Consider the following 16,491-nt stretch of genomic DNA (forward strand, 5'->3'; position numbering starts at 1 on the left):
TCTTGCCTGATTTTGAGTTCTGGTATTTGTTTAATTATTGGTTGTAGGTTACTGGTCCCATGCATCGAGAAGTGGCAAACTGCTGTCGGTAATATTCCTATCCTTACTGGTTTTAACCTTTTTCAATCTATGCAGCGGCTACAGTTTACAACCACCACCATAACCTCTTCCCAACTAAACGGGATCAGCTTCATGGATTTGAAAGAGGCTGAGATAGCAACAAAAATGAGGGAAGTAAATGGAATACACAGGAGTAAAAGGAGGTTGCAAAAGAGAATAAGTAAGAAAATATGTAAAGGAATGTGTCAAAGCAATAGTCAAAGCAGCATCAAAATTTTTAAACTTTGTGAAGGACAGCTAGAATTGATAAGTAATAGGTTTTTTCCATATATAGGCTTAAGATAATTTCTGCATCTTGTGCTTGGTAATTATGCATAATCAACGATGGAGAAGCAATGAATTTCTTATGATTTTTGTGTCTTTAAATTTCTAGAAAATATTCCTGAATCATGGTTATGTATAACTATAAATGAATTTTTTCCCCTGTTGCAGTAACTTAATATTTGAATAACAATTCTGCATTTTGCCTTAGGACACATTAAAATTTGTTAGTCTTGTGAAGGTGAGGGAATCTAGTTAAGCTGTAGCTTAATGACTGAATGGCGTTATGAAATCATAATGTTTGAACCATGTCGTGATATTAGTGACTGAGCCATGCAATGAACTTCTAGTATCATAAAGAAATAAACTGCTTGGCTACTAAATTTGTAAAGCTCCAAATATTTACACATTAGAGTTCTGTGGGAGTACAAATGGATGTGGGGGCTGGGGTACTTAATGCATAGATATATTTGCAAAAGGATGGAGCACGGATAATGTTGGACTGACAGATCTTGAATTCCCACTATAGGATCAGACACATACGAACTAAATCAGTATGTTAGATCATTTACTGGTTGGTTCTAGGGTTTTCAAACCCTGAATGGGAGTAAAATTGACAAACTTCCAAATATTATCTAGTGGGTAATTAAATTGTGATTAAAGGACATGCAAAAGGAGGGATCATTAAGGTGAGAGAATGGAGGCTCCTTGTATTGATTCTGAGACCGTGACCTTTGAGGGTTTATAGAAAATGTAAAGGGTGTCAAAAGGTTTGAAGTAGAAGTTTGGTTATGAAGTTCTATGTTTAAATTTTCAGGTACCTTGCAATGGTTCTTTATCATGCGGGAGATATGGCAGGAGCAATCATGCAGCAGCATAAAGAGCTTATCATTAATGAGCGTTGCCTTGGTTTGGATCACCCTGATACAGCCCACAGGTACTTAACCGATTACCGTGTCTTCTGCTTATTTTACCGATTGCACTATGGCTTACTTGATTCATAATTGCTTGACTACAGCTATGGCAACATGGCTCTTTTCTACCATGGCCTCAATCAGACAGAGCTTGCTCTGAGGCACATGTCCCGAACATTGCTCTTGCTTAGTTTATCCTGTGGTCCAGACCATCCTGATGTTGCTGCTACCTACATAAACGTTGCAATGATGTACCAGGACATTGCAAAGATGAATATAGCTCTTCGTTATTTGCAAGAAGCTCTGAAAAAGAATGAGCGGCTTCTAGGCGAGGAACACATTCAGACTGCTGTATGCTACCATGCTCTTGCCATTGCATTCAACTGTATGGGTGCCTACAAACTCTCACTCCAGGCATGTATCATGTCCTTGCTATATTGTATTTGGTGGTATGTCGAGTGGTCTCTTTTTATGAAATCAGAATTCTTTTTTGAACAATCCTTTGGTGTGACAGCATGAGAAGAAGACGTATGATATACTTGTTAAGCAACTAGGAGAGGAAGATTCAAGGACACGAGACTCACAGAACTGGATAAAAACCTTTAAAATGCGTGAACTTCAGGTAAAGCTGGTTGTGGCAATGTGTGTTGGAACTGATGTGCTCAGGCATGATACGTGACTGCAAATGATTTAGCCTCTGATAAGTTGGAGCTTTCTTTTGGTAGGTCAATGCACAAAAACAGAAGGGACAAGCAGTGAATGCGGCCTCTGCTCAGAAGGCTCTTGATATCTTGAAGGTAAGCTTTTTAGTGGAATACTAGGTTAAATCCCCCCCCCCCCCCTGTTAACGTCATTGAAGGAAAGATCTCCCATGGGCATAGGAACTTACGATTCACTCCATCTTTTGATTCATCATGCCTGAAGTTGCTTTTTGGCATTTTTATGAGATCCAGGAAAACTTCCTCAACTTTTTCAACTGTTATTATTTTGTTTTATGGACCTCTCTTTCAGACTGGATTTTTCCAGGAAATCATCTAATATTTTGTCACAGGCCCACCCTGACCTCATACAGGCATTGCAGTCCACTCCAGCGTCTGGAAATGCTGGTGCATCAGTTAATAAATCCCTTAGTGCTGCACTTATGGGTGAGAATCTTCCTCGTGGAAGGGGAGTTGATGAGCGAGCTGCCCGAGCAACTGCTGAGGTGAGGAGGAAAGCAGCTGCTAGGGGCCTCCTTGTGCGTCCCCATGGGGTCCCCGTTCCAGCTTTGCCACCACTTAAACAAATCCTCAACATCATCAACTCAGGGATGACCCCTGAAGTTGCGAACAATGGACAATCAGAAGAGCAAAAGCCAGAAGTTGATGGCCCCAAGGAAAATGGTGATGCAGATGCTGTAGAAAATGGTTCTGTTGCAGTCCAACAAGATGATGCTCCAATTGGGTTAGGCACGGGGTTAGGTGCATTGGATTCCAAGAAGCAGAAGACAAAACCAAAAGATAAAAATTGAAAATTTTTGCAGTCTATTCCCTGACATACATCCTAGTTCAAGTTTTGGTTCGCTAGGTGAGTTTGGCATTTATTCTGCCATTTTTCGCGAACAGCTACAATTCGATATTGGACAGAGCAGTGACTGGTGTTTTTCCAACCCTTGGTGGTGCTTGTATGGAGATCTGTCCATGCCCATCTTGTATTCCATTCGCTTTTAGGATTTTAAGAGGCTTTCGGTCCAAAATGGATCCAGTTCAAGAAGGTAAATTCTTGCTTGCAATTGCATTGATGGAAATTTATTAATAATCTCCACCTAGCTAGTAATCCTAGTTATAATTGTATGCTCTGCTTGCAGTCATTGTTTGACAATAAATCATCTTTAATAGAATTCGATTTTAGTGGAAGGCTTCTTTCCCAGTCTGTTTTGTGGGGACAATTTCTAATGTTTGTATTACTGCGGTGGTTCATGTCATGTCATATTTGCGTACTATACATCTGTTTACAGGTCTCCAAAATACCATTTAGGATGTTTACTTACAAGCGGTGAGCGGTGAACCACAGAGTAAGAATTGAAGTTCTGAACGTTCCCACCATGAGGGATTTCTCCAAAGCTGATTATAACTCACGTTCAGTATTGCAAATTCAATCCAGTTATCACTTCTGGTATGCTTCCGTATATCTTGTGTGAAATGTCCAAATATTGCTGGTTGGAAGCAAAGTCGTCCACCTTCGATAGATTAAATGCAAATCTTGTGTGAAATGTCCAAATATTGCTGGTTGGAAGCAAAGTCGTCCACCTTCGATAGATTAAATGCAAACATATTTCTTGACAGATCAGTCGTTTCTGTCAGACCCATTTGCCTTGAATACCATTGAAGCATCACCTTGAAGCTTGTTCCCTGCTAGGTCAATTGTCATGTAAGTCAACGTCTTCAAATGATGAAGGAATCTCCCCAGAGAGCTGGTTGTGAGAGAGTTAAGAGGTTTATAGACTCTCTGAAATTCCCAAACAATTCTGTGATTGTTCCAGTGGAGGGAGGCTGTTACGGTCAAGGTGTAGAACTGTTAAACTGAGCCGGACCAATGTGAGGTCCTTAGTTACTTGAGGCTTGTGATGGTGGAAGGAATATGTAATATATCGGAAAATGAGAGTTTTGAGGTATGGAAGGTCACCTACAGCTTCAGGGATTTGGCCGGAGAGATTCGCCTGGAAGATGCTAAATTCATCAATGATCAAGTCAGAGGGGAGGGTGTTTCAGGCAGTGGTGGTGGACAATTTTCGGTGAGGTGTAGGTAGAAGATGGGTGGAGAGATTACCTATGGGTTGAGTGTGAAAAGGTTTAAATGGGGGTAGGTTGGTCATTATACAATAATAAAAGTGATATGGACATTTCGCTCTTAAATTGACAAAATCTTGGATGGAAAGTGATGAGCTTGTGACTTGTAATTTTGAGAGTGCATTCTGTAATCTAGAGTACTAAAGCATGCAATCTAGAGTTTAAACCTCATTAAAGCGTGCAATCCGTAATTTACTCAAATAAATAAACCAAGTCCAGTATGACTCCCAGGACCTTCTGCTCTAAATTTGAGTATCCAAAACCAGCCAATAACCAATATGTTGTTCGGCTTTATGTAATAACCCCCTAGGTCCTTTTTGAAGAAAAAAAATATCGTTAATATTTATATATTCATTAGCAAATCAGACGAATTGCATAGTTCATATGGGTCTCTAATCATATAATTATTACGATGAATGATTTACACATTTACCAGTTGTTGAGAATTGTCATACATTTCTTAATAACAATTTGTCCCAATAACAAATTGCTGCACTCTAGTCATGTCTATAATTCTGTTGAACGTAGTCAAAACTCCTTAGGCAATAGAAGTATTTGTTGATGAGGCTTAAAAGAGGTTATACACAATAGTGGTCTTCTTAGTCGGTAATGACCAACACTTCTTAATGAAGAGGTCATGAGTACGGATGTACAATCTGTATTGACTTATATACAAGTGTGGATCATGTTTACAACCACAAATTATGTGGAACTTACAAGTAAAAAATAAAAAAAAATTAAAAAAAAAATCCCATCACTCAATCTGTGGGCTCCTCTGTAATAGAACCGTCCGGGAAACGATCCAAACTCCTTATATACAACATATATTGAATCATTGGTTCTTTGTGTTTTTAACCATGTACCGAGGGTGTCCAAATTATATAGCAGATTCCCTAACTTTTTTATTCAGTGTATGAATAATTCCAGGCCATTCTCTGGTTGTTGGGTATTTTGCATCTAAGTGTTTTAAACAATAGTACTAAAAAAATTATTGTTATACAGAAAAAAGTTTTTTAACATTATTGAAGGAGAAAACATAAGTATAAAAAGACTACAAATTTACTTCTTATTGAATCAAGAAACTTTTATCTCAGCTCCTATACGTAAATTTCACCCCACAAGCTAATATTAATTTTGGAGTCTGGTTTTTATTTAAAAAACTGAAATACTATTTAGAGCTAGCTCAGCAGATTGTGCTGTGGACGGTCGTTTACTTGCAAGCAGCGAGAGGTGAACCACAGAGGCACTTGTTATGGTAGAAAGAGTAAGAATCGAAGTTCTGAACCTTCCCACCTTGAGGGATTTCTCCACACAGCTGATTATAACTCACGTTCAGGTACTGCAAATCCAATCCAGTTATCGTTTCTGGTATGCTCCCATAAATCTTGTTGTGTGAAATGTCCAAATGTTGCAGGTTGGAAGCGAACTCCACATTGGATAGATTAAATGCAAACTGATTTCTCGACAGATCAATCGTTTCTGTCGACCCATTTGCCTTGAACACCATTGAAGCATCACCTTGAAGCTTGTTTCGTGACAAGTCGATCGTCACGAAATCCACATCCCCAAACGATGAAGGAATCTCACCAGAGAGCTGGTTGTGAGAGAGGTAGAGATTGATAGATTGTTTGAAACTCCCATACGATTCTGGGATTGTTCCGGTGAGGCTGTTTCGATCGAGATGAAGAACTGTCAAACTGGGTAGGGAGGAGAGGGAAGAAGGGATTGAACCGGTGAATTGGTTGAAGGAGAGATCGAGGTAGTCGAGATTGGTGAGTTTGTTTAAGAAGGATGGGATTTCGCCGGAGAGATTGGTGTAACTGAGCCTGACCATTGTGAGGTACTTGAGATTTGTGATGGTGGAAGGAATGTTTCCGGTGAGGTTTGTAATGTGTCGGAAAATGAGGGTGTTGAGATATGGAAGGTCACCGACGGCATCTGGAATTTGGCCGGAGATGTTTGCTTGGAAGATGTTAAGTTGGATGATGCGATTGGTGTTGGAATCGCATTCCACATCGTACCAGTCGCAGCAATCGGTGCCGGCGACCCATGAAGCCAAGTGATATGGGTTGTTAAATGCTTCCTTGATCTTCATGAGTGCTGTGTAGTCGTCTTTGTTGCAGCGAACAGTTGTGGCGAGAAACCGAGAAGAAGAAGAAGGTGTTGGGAGTAAGCACAGGAGGAGAGTCAGGAAGAAGGTGATCACTCTGGTTTCCATGGTTTATGGGTTCTTTGTTAAAGTGGTGGAGATTGAGTTGTGAGGAATTGAGAGTTGTGAGCTTCTGAATTTATAGAGAAGCTGAAGATGGTGATGATGGGGATAGTTGCATGGATTGATTAAGAACTCATAACTTGCTAATCTGAACTGAAAGCAATTTGCAGTGTCGGTTGAAATTCAGAAAGACGAAATGGTCATAGAAGGTGGGAGAGATGGATCCTTACGTTACTTATCAGGTAGTACTGAAAGTCTTCGATTATATTTTGATTAGTCAAATGAAGATTTTAAAGATTTACGTGTTGGTCTTGGCCTAAACTCTTGTATTTGGGTCAACTCTCACTGTAGTTTTTACCTAAAAATTATGCTTTGGTCTCAAGTGCACTAACACTGTGTGAGACTAGTTCAAAATTTCAAGTGTTGAAGAGTAAAATAATACTCTTAAAACATTTAATAAAATAGTTTTACTAATTTGTTCCTCAAAGTATTTCTTAATACATATGGGTTGTCCAGAATCACCCACCAAGCGGTTGCTTATCGCTACACATAAATTGATCACCCGAAACCATGTCTGACTTCAGTGCTGCGTAATTAATGTGTAGATTGAGCTGATTAGAGTATTAATGGATGTCTAGCTTTAGTGCTGCATTCTTTGTGGGTAAGTAGAACATTTCAGCCCTTTCGCTTCTTGAAACTCTACCTTGGAAGTAATTCTTAGTGGAAGGGGAGAGCAATCTTAGTTGACTAGATGGGTTTCAAAACCTAAACTTTAATTTAGACAGTGGTGGGTGATTGACAACTGTTCGTAGATGACTATCGACAAGTGAAGGAAGAATGATGGATGGAGGGAGAATTCTTTCACCCACACACATGCATACATTAAAAAAATACTGAAAGATAAATTAATAATATTATTTTATTAAATATTTTGGATATTTTGGTCCTTAAAATTTGAATTTTAAATTAAACTAACCTCCACAAATGAAATTAGTGCAATTACTTAGGACTTAAAAATGTAGGTTTTTGCACAAAGAGGATTCAACAAAGAGTTTTGTCCTTATTAAAGGAACCCACACGTTAATCAATCTATCTTCTTTTTGTTTATCCAAAGTCAAAATTCTCAAATCGAATCTGATCTGAATTTATCCATAAAAGATCAAAACCAGTAAAGAAACTAGATCAATCATCAATGGCGTCAGCACCAGTTAGTTTATTTATTTGAGAGGTGATTAGTTTAGTGTGGTCACGCCTCTCGCATATGTCCTTCCTTATCTTTGTCTCCTCTCTGTTTGCTGACCCATTCTTAGCGAGTTAGGTCGGTTCTTGATGGCTCTGACCAGGCCCTGGAGACACCTCCACCAGGTAAGTGTAAACCCAGAGCCTGTAAGTCCAAGCATACACTGCTTCTGGCTAGCTCCACTCTTATCATGAATGTCTTAATTTGTGGCCTTTTGGCCATTAACCCATATGAGATTGAGAAAGCCAAGTAAAGAACTAATTGATAAACTTCGTGGAGAGTTAAAGTTGAAATTCTCTTATGTTTTTATCTTTTTAGTAAAAGAAAAGCTATCCATTCATGACCAAAAGTGACAGAAACACCAAACGCTAATACAGGTTGTGCACTGGGTTTTGATAATTAGAAACAACGGCGGAGAATCTCTGTAGAGGGCCTTGCATTAAGGGAGGGTTTACTTCTTTGTCTAAATGAAGGTTTTGATTGTCAGTTTTGGTGAAAGTATCCATGGAAGCTTAGATGTGTCCAATTCAAATAGTAGGGTATTGTGAGACATTAAATATCGAACTGTTAAGTTTTTGGATTGTTATGTTTTCTTTTGTCACAAAAAGATTAATAGTTGTGCTAACTCCCTTGCCACGAGACAGTGTTCTTGCCGAATAGGACTGACAGACATATTTCAACCACTTGGTTATCTGAGCTTTGTAACTCGGACTCATCTCGCTCTCTTCTTTTTTTGGGTCAAATCTTGCTCTTTTCTTTTGTAAAGAAAGTTGATTTATCGAAGAAAAAAAAAATAGAAAGTTGATTTACCAAGAAAACAAAAAAGAAGAGTGTCAAATCCCGTTCTTTTCTTTTGAAATGAAAGTTGATAGGTTCATCAGCAGCTTTAATGGAATTGGAGGCAATGAGAGATGGTCTCCTCTTGGCAAAAGGTTTGGAAATTTCGAAGGTGCATATTAGTTCGGATTTTAAATTCAAGCTCTTCAAGGTCTTAGTACCTTTCTTGGTTGGCAATATTTAAGTTATTTCTGAAATTAGGACAATTGCGTTGGATTTCAACATTATTAGATTTGCTTACATATCTAGGTCTAGAAATAGTTTTGTTGACTATCTAGCTCGGGGAGCTAATCTTTTTAAACTCTCTAGACATTGGTGGGGTTTGCCACCTTTCTTTGTTGTTTTCCCAAGCTTGTTCCTCTCCAAGCCTTTGTCTTTAGATGCTTTTAGTTAATGAAATTTTCATGTTGTTACCCAAAAAAAAAAAAGAAAAGAAAAGTTGATTAACCCAAAAAAAAAAAAGGAAAGAAAGGAAAATTGTCATTAATATAAACTTTAACCTTATCCATGTACAAAATTTGCTGGCTATGGTACCGAGCCCTGAACAGGACCCACCACCCCCCTCCTTTTACTGAGCCTCAAATCTTGGTCTTTTCCTAGAAAAAAAAGGTTCTTTACAAAAAAAAACGCCTTGTTTATCTTGAAAGAGAAGGAAAAAAAAGATAATAAAAAAAGGGGGAAAATTGCCATTAATATAAACGTTTGAAATGAAAGTTGATTAACCCTGAAAGAAAAGAAAAGAAAATAAAAAAAAAAAAAAAAAGAAAAAAAAAAAAAAAAAACCTAAAATCCATATAATGAATTTGCTGGCTATGGGGTTCGAACCCATGCGCACTTATGTGCAGAAGATCTTAAGTCTTCCCCCTTAACCTCTCGGGCAAACCAGCTGGATGAGTTTTATAAGTCTCATACTAGATTTTAAATGAAAGATATTGAGATTAGGATTCTTGTTTTATTTTTTTATTACATCGATTGGTTTTTGCAAGTGTAATAATAATTAACCAAATAACTTCCAGGACCACACATTCTGTTTTTTAGGTAAGACCAGGACCGCATTTGTTGTGGTTTGAAGATGCTGAACCAATCCAATTCCCAGGAACCATTTGCTCTAGATTTCATTATCCACAACCAATTTGTCTTGTTGGGCTTGATGGAATAATTCCCCAACTGGTCTTTTTTTGAAAGAAAACCCTAAAACATCATAATCATTTAGGCAGAGTACTACTCCCTCTTCATTAGCAAATCAGATCATAAATTGTATAATCCAAATGGGGCCTCTGTGGTCCTAGCAAGAAAGACAGATTAGATATTATAGCCTAGGTATCACTTCAACATAAAGATAGTACCCTTTTTAGAAAGTAGTCAAGTAGTTGATTAAAAAACATCACATTTGTGTTTAAATTTGAGGGCAAAATCGTCCAATTAGATGGATATGATTAATTTTTATTAATTCAAGCAAATCACATATAGACTCCAAGATTTTGCAATCAATTACATCTAGTAACTTTGAAAAGAAAATTTAGTTACAAATGCACCAAATGGTTAAGGATTAAAGTTAAATGATGATATCATCACTAAGTGAATATTTAAATCCAATCATGGGAGGGTTGCTCTATAGGTAATGAATGACCAACATCTCTTAACGAAGAAGTCATGGGTTTGTTCTTGTGTTAATGGTATATGTAATATTTCCATCCCCCAAATATATAAAAAAGCGCTATTATACAACAAAATATTTGAACCAAATTTAGATTGTTGAATGAAGTATTTATTCAATGATCCTAATTTACTTTGGACCCCAAATTGGATCTAGACCATGCAATACTGGGAGCAGCAACATTGCTCCCAAGTATGATTCGCACCTTCTCCTGTTCCTAGTGCCACCAACTCATCTTTTTCATCCACCTGTGAAATTGCAACATTAATCTTTCGAGCAGCTATACGGAGTTCAAAGATGAGTTTTGCCCTAATGTCAGCAATTCAATTGTCTACATATCCTTGAAACTCAGACTTATCACCATGAACTCCTATCTGCAACTACATTAGTTTCTTATAACCATTAGAAGCATTAGAAGATCTCTGTGCTACTAGAGCCGAGGAAAGAGAAGGCTGAAGAATGAGGGTGGAGTCGTGGAGAGAAAAGAGAAAATAAAATAAAGAGAAGAGCATAAAATTGGTATCTTAAAAATACTTAGAAGAATCATAAGAGTTGACTAGTCAAAAACAATGAACGTGGCGAGCTGCCAAACTGTCAAAATTATCCTTCTAAGCCGCCACTATTAATTGTTTCCAGGCCATTTTGTGCTTGCATGATTGTGAAAGGCCACTATAAATTCATGAACTCACACATCACTGTTTCACAGATCTCCACGGAACAAACCCAAAAGAGGAGAACACGAATCGATCACGAATGGCCTCTGCCATGAAACCAACTCTTTTCTCTTTCCTCTTCGCTATCCTTCTCCTCTGTTTTCTCCCAACGCCATCTCTTTCCAAATCTGTTCGCTGCAACAAACACGATTACACAGCTCTGATGAAGATCAAAGTAGCACTTCACAACCCATATCACTTAGCTTCATGGGTCGCCGGCACCGATTGCTGCGACTGGTACGTCGTCGAATGCGATTCCAAAACTAATCGCATCGTTGAACTCACCATCTTCCAAGCCAACATCACAGGCCAAATCCCTTCTGAAGTGGGTGACCTTCCTTACCTGAAAACCCTAATGTTCCATCACGTCACAAATCTCACCGGAAACATCCCTTCCACCGTCACAAAGCTCAAGTACCTCACCATGCTCCGCCTCAGCTGGAACAATCTCTCCGGTCCGATCCCTTCTTTTCTCAGCAAAATCACCAGTCTCCAACTACTCGAGCTCAGCTTCAACCAATTCACAGGTTCGATCCCTGCTTCCCTCTCCTCCCTCCCCAATTTAGACAGTCTCAGCCTCGATCGCAACAAGCTCACCGGAACAATTCCTGAATCATTCGGGGATTTCAATCAGTCTATGTACCTCCAGCTCTCTCACAACAATCTCTCCGGCGAGATCCCCAAATCGTTAGGGAAAGTTGATTTCGTCTCCATCGATTTATCACGGAACAAGCTCGAAGGAGATGCTTCCATGTTGTTCAAGGCAAATGGATCGATCGAAACTATTACAATTTCCAGGAACATGTTTGCATTTAATCTGTCGAATGTGAAAATCGCATCGAACTTGCAGAGCTTGGACATTTCGCACAACAAGATCTTTGGGAGCATTCCAGAGGCCATTACTGGATTGAATTTGCAGTACCTGAACGTGAGTTATAATCGTTTGTGCGGGGAGATTCCGCAAGGTGGAAGGGTTCAGAATTTCGATTCTTACAACTTCGCTCACAACAAGTGCCTCTGTGGTTCACCTCTCGCTGCTTGCAAGTAACAAATTAATTAAAAGCGTTGACGCAGATCGAGATGAATAAAGGATTCTATTCTATTTTGGTTCTTGATAATAAAGATTTTCTCTTTGCTTTAAATGCTTTTCATGTGAAATCTTCACTCCACCACGTACTCGGGTTTCAGGAATAAATTGACCAGCAGGCACCAGCTGCTAGGCCAGAGAGGGTATTTTGGTAAAATTAGAAAGCCTTTTTTTCTATACTTATCAGGTCTTCTTTTGAAGACTGACGAGTGCAGGTCAAAACCTTCACCAGCTAAGTGCAAACGCAGTGCAGGTAGGATTGGATTCCAGATGACCTTTCCCAGCTAGAGAGCACACATACCAAGTGTTCTCCATCCATTATATAATAGGAATGGGGCCTGTATAGAATCCAATGGGGATGAGTGTTTTGCATTACTTATCAATACTCAAATATACCAATGGGGGTGGTGGTAGTGGTTTCAATTTTACTTTCAATTGGTTTTGTCAACCTCAAGTCTTAGGTTTGAATCTCTTTTGTTCTTCTGTTTCTTGCATTGGACAGTTGCGTATTATTTGGCTTAGGCATGGATGCTGCCGACTTTTGTGGACTATACTAGGCCTCTGGTGGCGCTTTACTAACGGGACCAGTGTTTGAGCTTATAATGCACAGAATTAATGCTTGCATAGGTTGCACTTGATAAAGCTCGAACATTGCAGAACGGGGGCGCTAGATCGCCGCTATTGCATCCCCTTTCATTTACCCAAAAATAAAAAAATTCAATACTCAAGTAAGCTCCACCTCCACCTCCATTTTGTGGTGGAGGAATGTTAGGGAGCATTATGTGCTCAGGTGTTTCATACTCCCAGAAATGATCTTACTCTTACAATTTTATACAAGACTGTCCTCACTTGCCATGGAGTTTAGATCACCTCCCCATTAGGATAATGCTTTTTCACCACATATGTTATGTGAGGCTCATGCGTAAATAAATGTGCGACTCACAATAAATTTCATGTGAACTCAACACAATGTGTGGTAAAAAAACATCAGGGGAGTAGAAAGTACTTTACCACTGATTCGGACTCTTTGCCATGCATATCTTTGTGAGAAATGACCTAGGATACCTTGGTAGAATTACAAAACACTTGTTCGGACAATATTTTTTAAGAAGAGGATTAACCTTATCCGAAAAAAAAAAGGAAAAAAAAAAGAAAGACATCGTTACTAGATAACACCCCAATCATGGAAGTAGTGATGACAAACACAAATTATACAAATGATATAAAGAAAATTGCATAATTCAGATGGGGCGTATGGTGTAAGAAAGAAGAATGGAATTAAATGTTAGGATCAGGTTGACCTTGATTGTTGAAGTCGCTATCCATTCAGAATAAGTTGAATGAAAAAATCAATCTAATTTATATTCAAAGTTGAGGATAACATAGTTTAATTATAAGTTAATATAATCTATTTTATTTATTTATTAATTTCAACTACCTATCAGAGTGAAAATAATAGAAAAAGAAGGGTGGAGAGAGAATGGTGGAAATAGATGGTTGAAAATCCAACTAAACTCACATGGGCATTTACTTGAATGGAAACCCTTTCCATAAGAGATGTGGAAATTCAATGGCTTCACTGAATTTTACATCCATTTAGTTCCTTATTCAATTAGGGCTAAATTTAATGTGATTTCTGCGGGTGGATGTTCGAATTCTCAAACCATCGAATGGAGCTTTTAGCAATCCATACGGGTCTACATGCCGCTCTTAGCCGGGGCTTTTCAAATGTTGAGATTAGGTGATGAGATCTTCAATTCTTCATCCGATTTTAGCCCTTTGGTATGTTGTGACCTTTTGAAGAGATTGGGCCCACTTTACAGATGGTTTCCTTGTGTGTGTTATAAACCACTCGAGGAAGATGAATGCTCCGGCTTTTGTTCATTCTAGTTATTCTGAAACACCTTGATTACATCCTTTACCAAATCGTCTCTGTGATATTTTACATAACGATAAAAATGGTCATAACTATCATAGGTTGTAAATTTTACTAAATAATTATCTAATACTATATAAAGCCCCTGTTTTTACCAAAAAAAAAAAACCCTTTCCGAACAAAATTGAATTCAAGGAGAATTTTACATTTTAATTCCTTAAATTACTGTGTTCCTATTAGTTAGTCGATCCTCAAATGACATTTAGACCCCTTTTTATTTTTATTTTTTTTGATAAAAGACACCTTGTTACTTGAGTAATATCATTTACCTCTCTTCATATCTGATGAAGTATCAAACCTCTTTTTTTTTATTTATATACATATCAAACTATTACTAAATTAAAAGCGAAACAAAGCTAGATTCTGTGGAAAACGCAGAGTCCAGAATTTGGATTATTATTTACAAGCAGCGAGAGGTGAACCACAGAGGCCCTTGTTACGATAGAAGTTGTAGGAATCGAATTTCTGAACATTGCCACCTTGAGGAATCTTCCCACTCAATCGATTATAACTCACATTCAAGTTCTGCAAATTCAATCCAGTTATCTCCTCCGGAATTCTCCCAAAGATCCTGTTATGCGAAATGTCGAAATTCACCAAGTTCGATGGAAAATTCACCTTCGACAGATCAAATGCAAACGTGTTGTTCGACAGAGTAATCGTATCACTCGTCCCATTTGCCTTAAACAACACCGAAGCATCTCCTTCAAGCTTGTTTCCAGATAAATCAGTGGTGCCGAAACCCACTCTTCCAAACGATTTGGGGATCTCACCGCGGAGATTGTTGTGAGAGAGATCCAGGTATATACGGGAGTTGTCGAAGTTATTCACTAGTGATTCCGGAATTGTTCCAGTGAGCTTGTTGTGGTCGAGACGGAGTAACCCTAATTTGTGGGGTTTGGCGAGGAGAAGATGGGATCGAACCGGTGAATTGGTTGGCGCTGAGCTCGAGGTACAGGAGGCTCGGAAGTTGGCTTAGGAAAGAAGGGATTGGACCGGAAAGTTTGTTCTCCCTGATGAGGATCATGGAGAGGTGCTTGAGTTTTGTAATGGTGGAAGGGATTTTTCCGGTGAGGTTGGTGTTACGGATCATGATAGTGATGAGGTATGGAAGGTCACCCACCTCGGAAGGGATCTCGCCGGTGATGTCGGCGTTATGGATGTCGAGTGTGTTGATGCGGAAAGTTTGGCGGTCGCAGTCGGCCCAGAACCAACTGCAGCATTCGTTGGTTGGGGTGGCCAAGATTTCTGGGTTGTTAAGAGCTGCTTTGAACTTCATCAGGGCTGTGTAGTCTTGTTTGTGGCAGCGAGTAGATCTGGCCAGTAATGGTGTTGGAAGAAAGCACAGGAGGAGGAGAATAATACTCAACAGGAAGACGACTCTGACATCCATGGTTCTTCTTCTTGGTGAAGGGGCTCTGCAACAGTGGTTAGGTTTTGATGAATTTATAGTGGAATTGGATCAAGATTGTGAATTGTGAATACTGAAAATGGGTGACAGCTTGCCATTATTGAAGTCTGTGGATGGAAAGAAACCATTAATGTTGTTGGGACTTGGGAGATCACAAGGCACTGCACATTTGAACCCACGTTTTCATTGAGTTTGCCCACCTTGGAGATATGGCTCTTAGAGAAGTAGATTTGTTTTTTGTTGCCCAAAGGATAAGGAGATTTAACAAAGAACAAATTCCATTTCTTGGCATGGATTTTCTTATACTCATTTCGTGTTTGATCGATGTAGAAATTATTTTTAAAAGGGTCTGTTGTACTTGTACAGTAGAATATTTAGCCAAACTTAATTATATTATTTTTCTTAATAAACTGATAATTTGTAATATGTACCACAGGAAGAATCGAATATGGGGAGGTGATAATTATTTACCAAAAATCCAGCTATTCGGTGGTAATTATGTTGATTTTAGCTTGAATTGATTTAGAACAGTTTTCAGATAGAATAATTCATAAAGATTGTATTTTTTTAATAAAAAATCAAAATATTTAATGATAAATAATTTATAAAAAATACATGATTTAGTAATATCAATTTATGAAACTCACATGCTATAAAGCCAAAATAGGTCAAATCATCAAATCTGATATCGACAGGGCCAATTTAGTAAGAGATACGCGGCTTTCATTAAGATTGTCCTTGTGTTTCCATTTTTGGTAAAAGTCTAGAAGAGCATCTTTGTGTTGGTGGCTTATGTGTACTTACTTTTTTTTTTTTTTTGAAAAACTAAAAATATGTACTTCCCTTTAGTCTTTTCTATTTAACTTCCGGTCTTTTCTTTTTATTCAAGCACGCTTTAGGCTGAGTTTATTTGTGGGTGGGAAAAAAGATGTGAAAAAATAAAAATATGTGGGTCCCATGTGTAGTGGGGTGAGGAAGAAGGAAAAGAAAAGACAGGGTTTTGAAGAAAAGTCATAGTGGTGGGTCCCACTTTTAAATATTTTTTCCAACTTTTTCTACAAACTCTTACAAAATAATGTGTGGGATCTCAAAATGGTTTGTTTATACATTAAATATTAAATTTGAAACTAACATGTGAACTACACGACAAAACATATATGAATGAAATTGCAATTTAATATTTGGGAGCCTTTGTAAACAAAAGGTGGGGTGGGAAAAAAGGGGTGGGAAAAAAAAATATGTGGGTCCCACATGTAGTGGGGTGAGGGAGAAGAA

At 38.4% G+C, this 16,491-nt stretch overlaps 3 protein-coding genes, 1 non-coding gene and 1 pseudogene across 5 annotated transcripts in view; 2 read left to right on the plus strand and 3 right to left on the minus strand.

Moving 5' to 3' along the window:
* Positions 1 to 3,190, plus strand: part of NOXY38 (tetratricopeptide repeat (TPR)-containing protein) — a 40,741-nt gene extending 37,551 nt beyond the window's left edge. The window contains exons 24-29 of one of the 2 annotated variants that reach the window (XM_089136845.1): positions 48 to 88; positions 1,199 to 1,318; positions 1,400 to 1,709; positions 1,810 to 1,917; positions 2,021 to 2,092; positions 2,347 to 3,190. In XM_089136845.1, the coding sequence (XP_088992971.1) occupies positions 48 to 88; positions 1,199 to 1,318; positions 1,400 to 1,709; positions 1,810 to 1,917; positions 2,021 to 2,092; positions 2,347 to 2,805 (1,110 nt within the window). In that variant the 3' untranslated portion in view covers positions 2,806 to 3,190. The remainder of the gene's footprint in view (positions 1 to 47; positions 89 to 1,198; positions 1,319 to 1,399; positions 1,710 to 1,809; positions 1,918 to 2,020; positions 2,093 to 2,346) is intronic. The other variant, XM_089136846.1, reaches the window with a different exon arrangement.
* Positions 3,191 to 5,099: 1,909 nt separating this feature from the next.
* On the minus strand, positions 5,100 to 6,391 carry LOC149003639 (polygalacturonase inhibitor-like). Its single transcript, XM_089137025.1, has one exon. It carries the CDS (start codon positions 6,339 to 6,341, stop codon positions 5,334 to 5,336), a length of 1,008 nt encoding a protein of 335 aa, XP_088993151.1. The 5' UTR covers positions 6,342 to 6,391; the 3' UTR covers positions 5,100 to 5,333.
* A 2,825-nt stretch (positions 6,392 to 9,216) lies between these two features.
* Positions 9,217 to 9,299, minus strand: TRNAL-UAA (transfer RNA leucine (anticodon UAA)). The gene has a single exon. It is a non-coding gene; the product is annotated as a tRNA-Leu (tRNA).
* A 1,440-nt stretch (positions 9,300 to 10,739) lies between these two features.
* On the plus strand, positions 10,740 to 11,887 carry LOC149003641 (polygalacturonase inhibitor-like). Its single transcript, XM_089136898.1, has one exon. The coding sequence runs from the start codon at positions 10,823 to 10,825 to the stop codon at positions 11,828 to 11,830; it is 1,008 nt and encodes a 335-aa protein (XP_088993024.1). The 5' UTR covers positions 10,740 to 10,822; the 3' UTR covers positions 11,831 to 11,887.
* A 2,253-nt stretch (positions 11,888 to 14,140) lies between these two features.
* Positions 14,141 to 15,198, minus strand: LOC149003642 (polygalacturonase inhibitor-like; annotated as a pseudogene).
* Between the last annotated feature and the right edge of the window lie 1,293 nt (positions 15,199 to 16,491).

Source organism: Hakea prostrata, chromosome 10, assembly GCF_041222555.1.
Source record: "Hakea prostrata isolate BN-2017 chromosome 10, UWA_Hpros_2, whole genome shotgun sequence".
Taxonomy (NCBI): domain Eukaryota; kingdom Viridiplantae; phylum Streptophyta; class Magnoliopsida; order Proteales; family Proteaceae; genus Hakea; species Hakea prostrata.

Coding starts and splice junctions, on each gene's coding strand:
- LOC149003639 (XM_089137025.1), bottom strand. CDS start 6,341: ATGGAAACCAGAGTGATCACCTTCTTCCTGACTCTCCTCCTGTGCTTA.
- LOC149003641 (XM_089136898.1), top strand. CDS start 10,823: ATGGCCTCTGCCATGAAACCAACTCTTTTCTCTTTCCTCTTCGCTATC.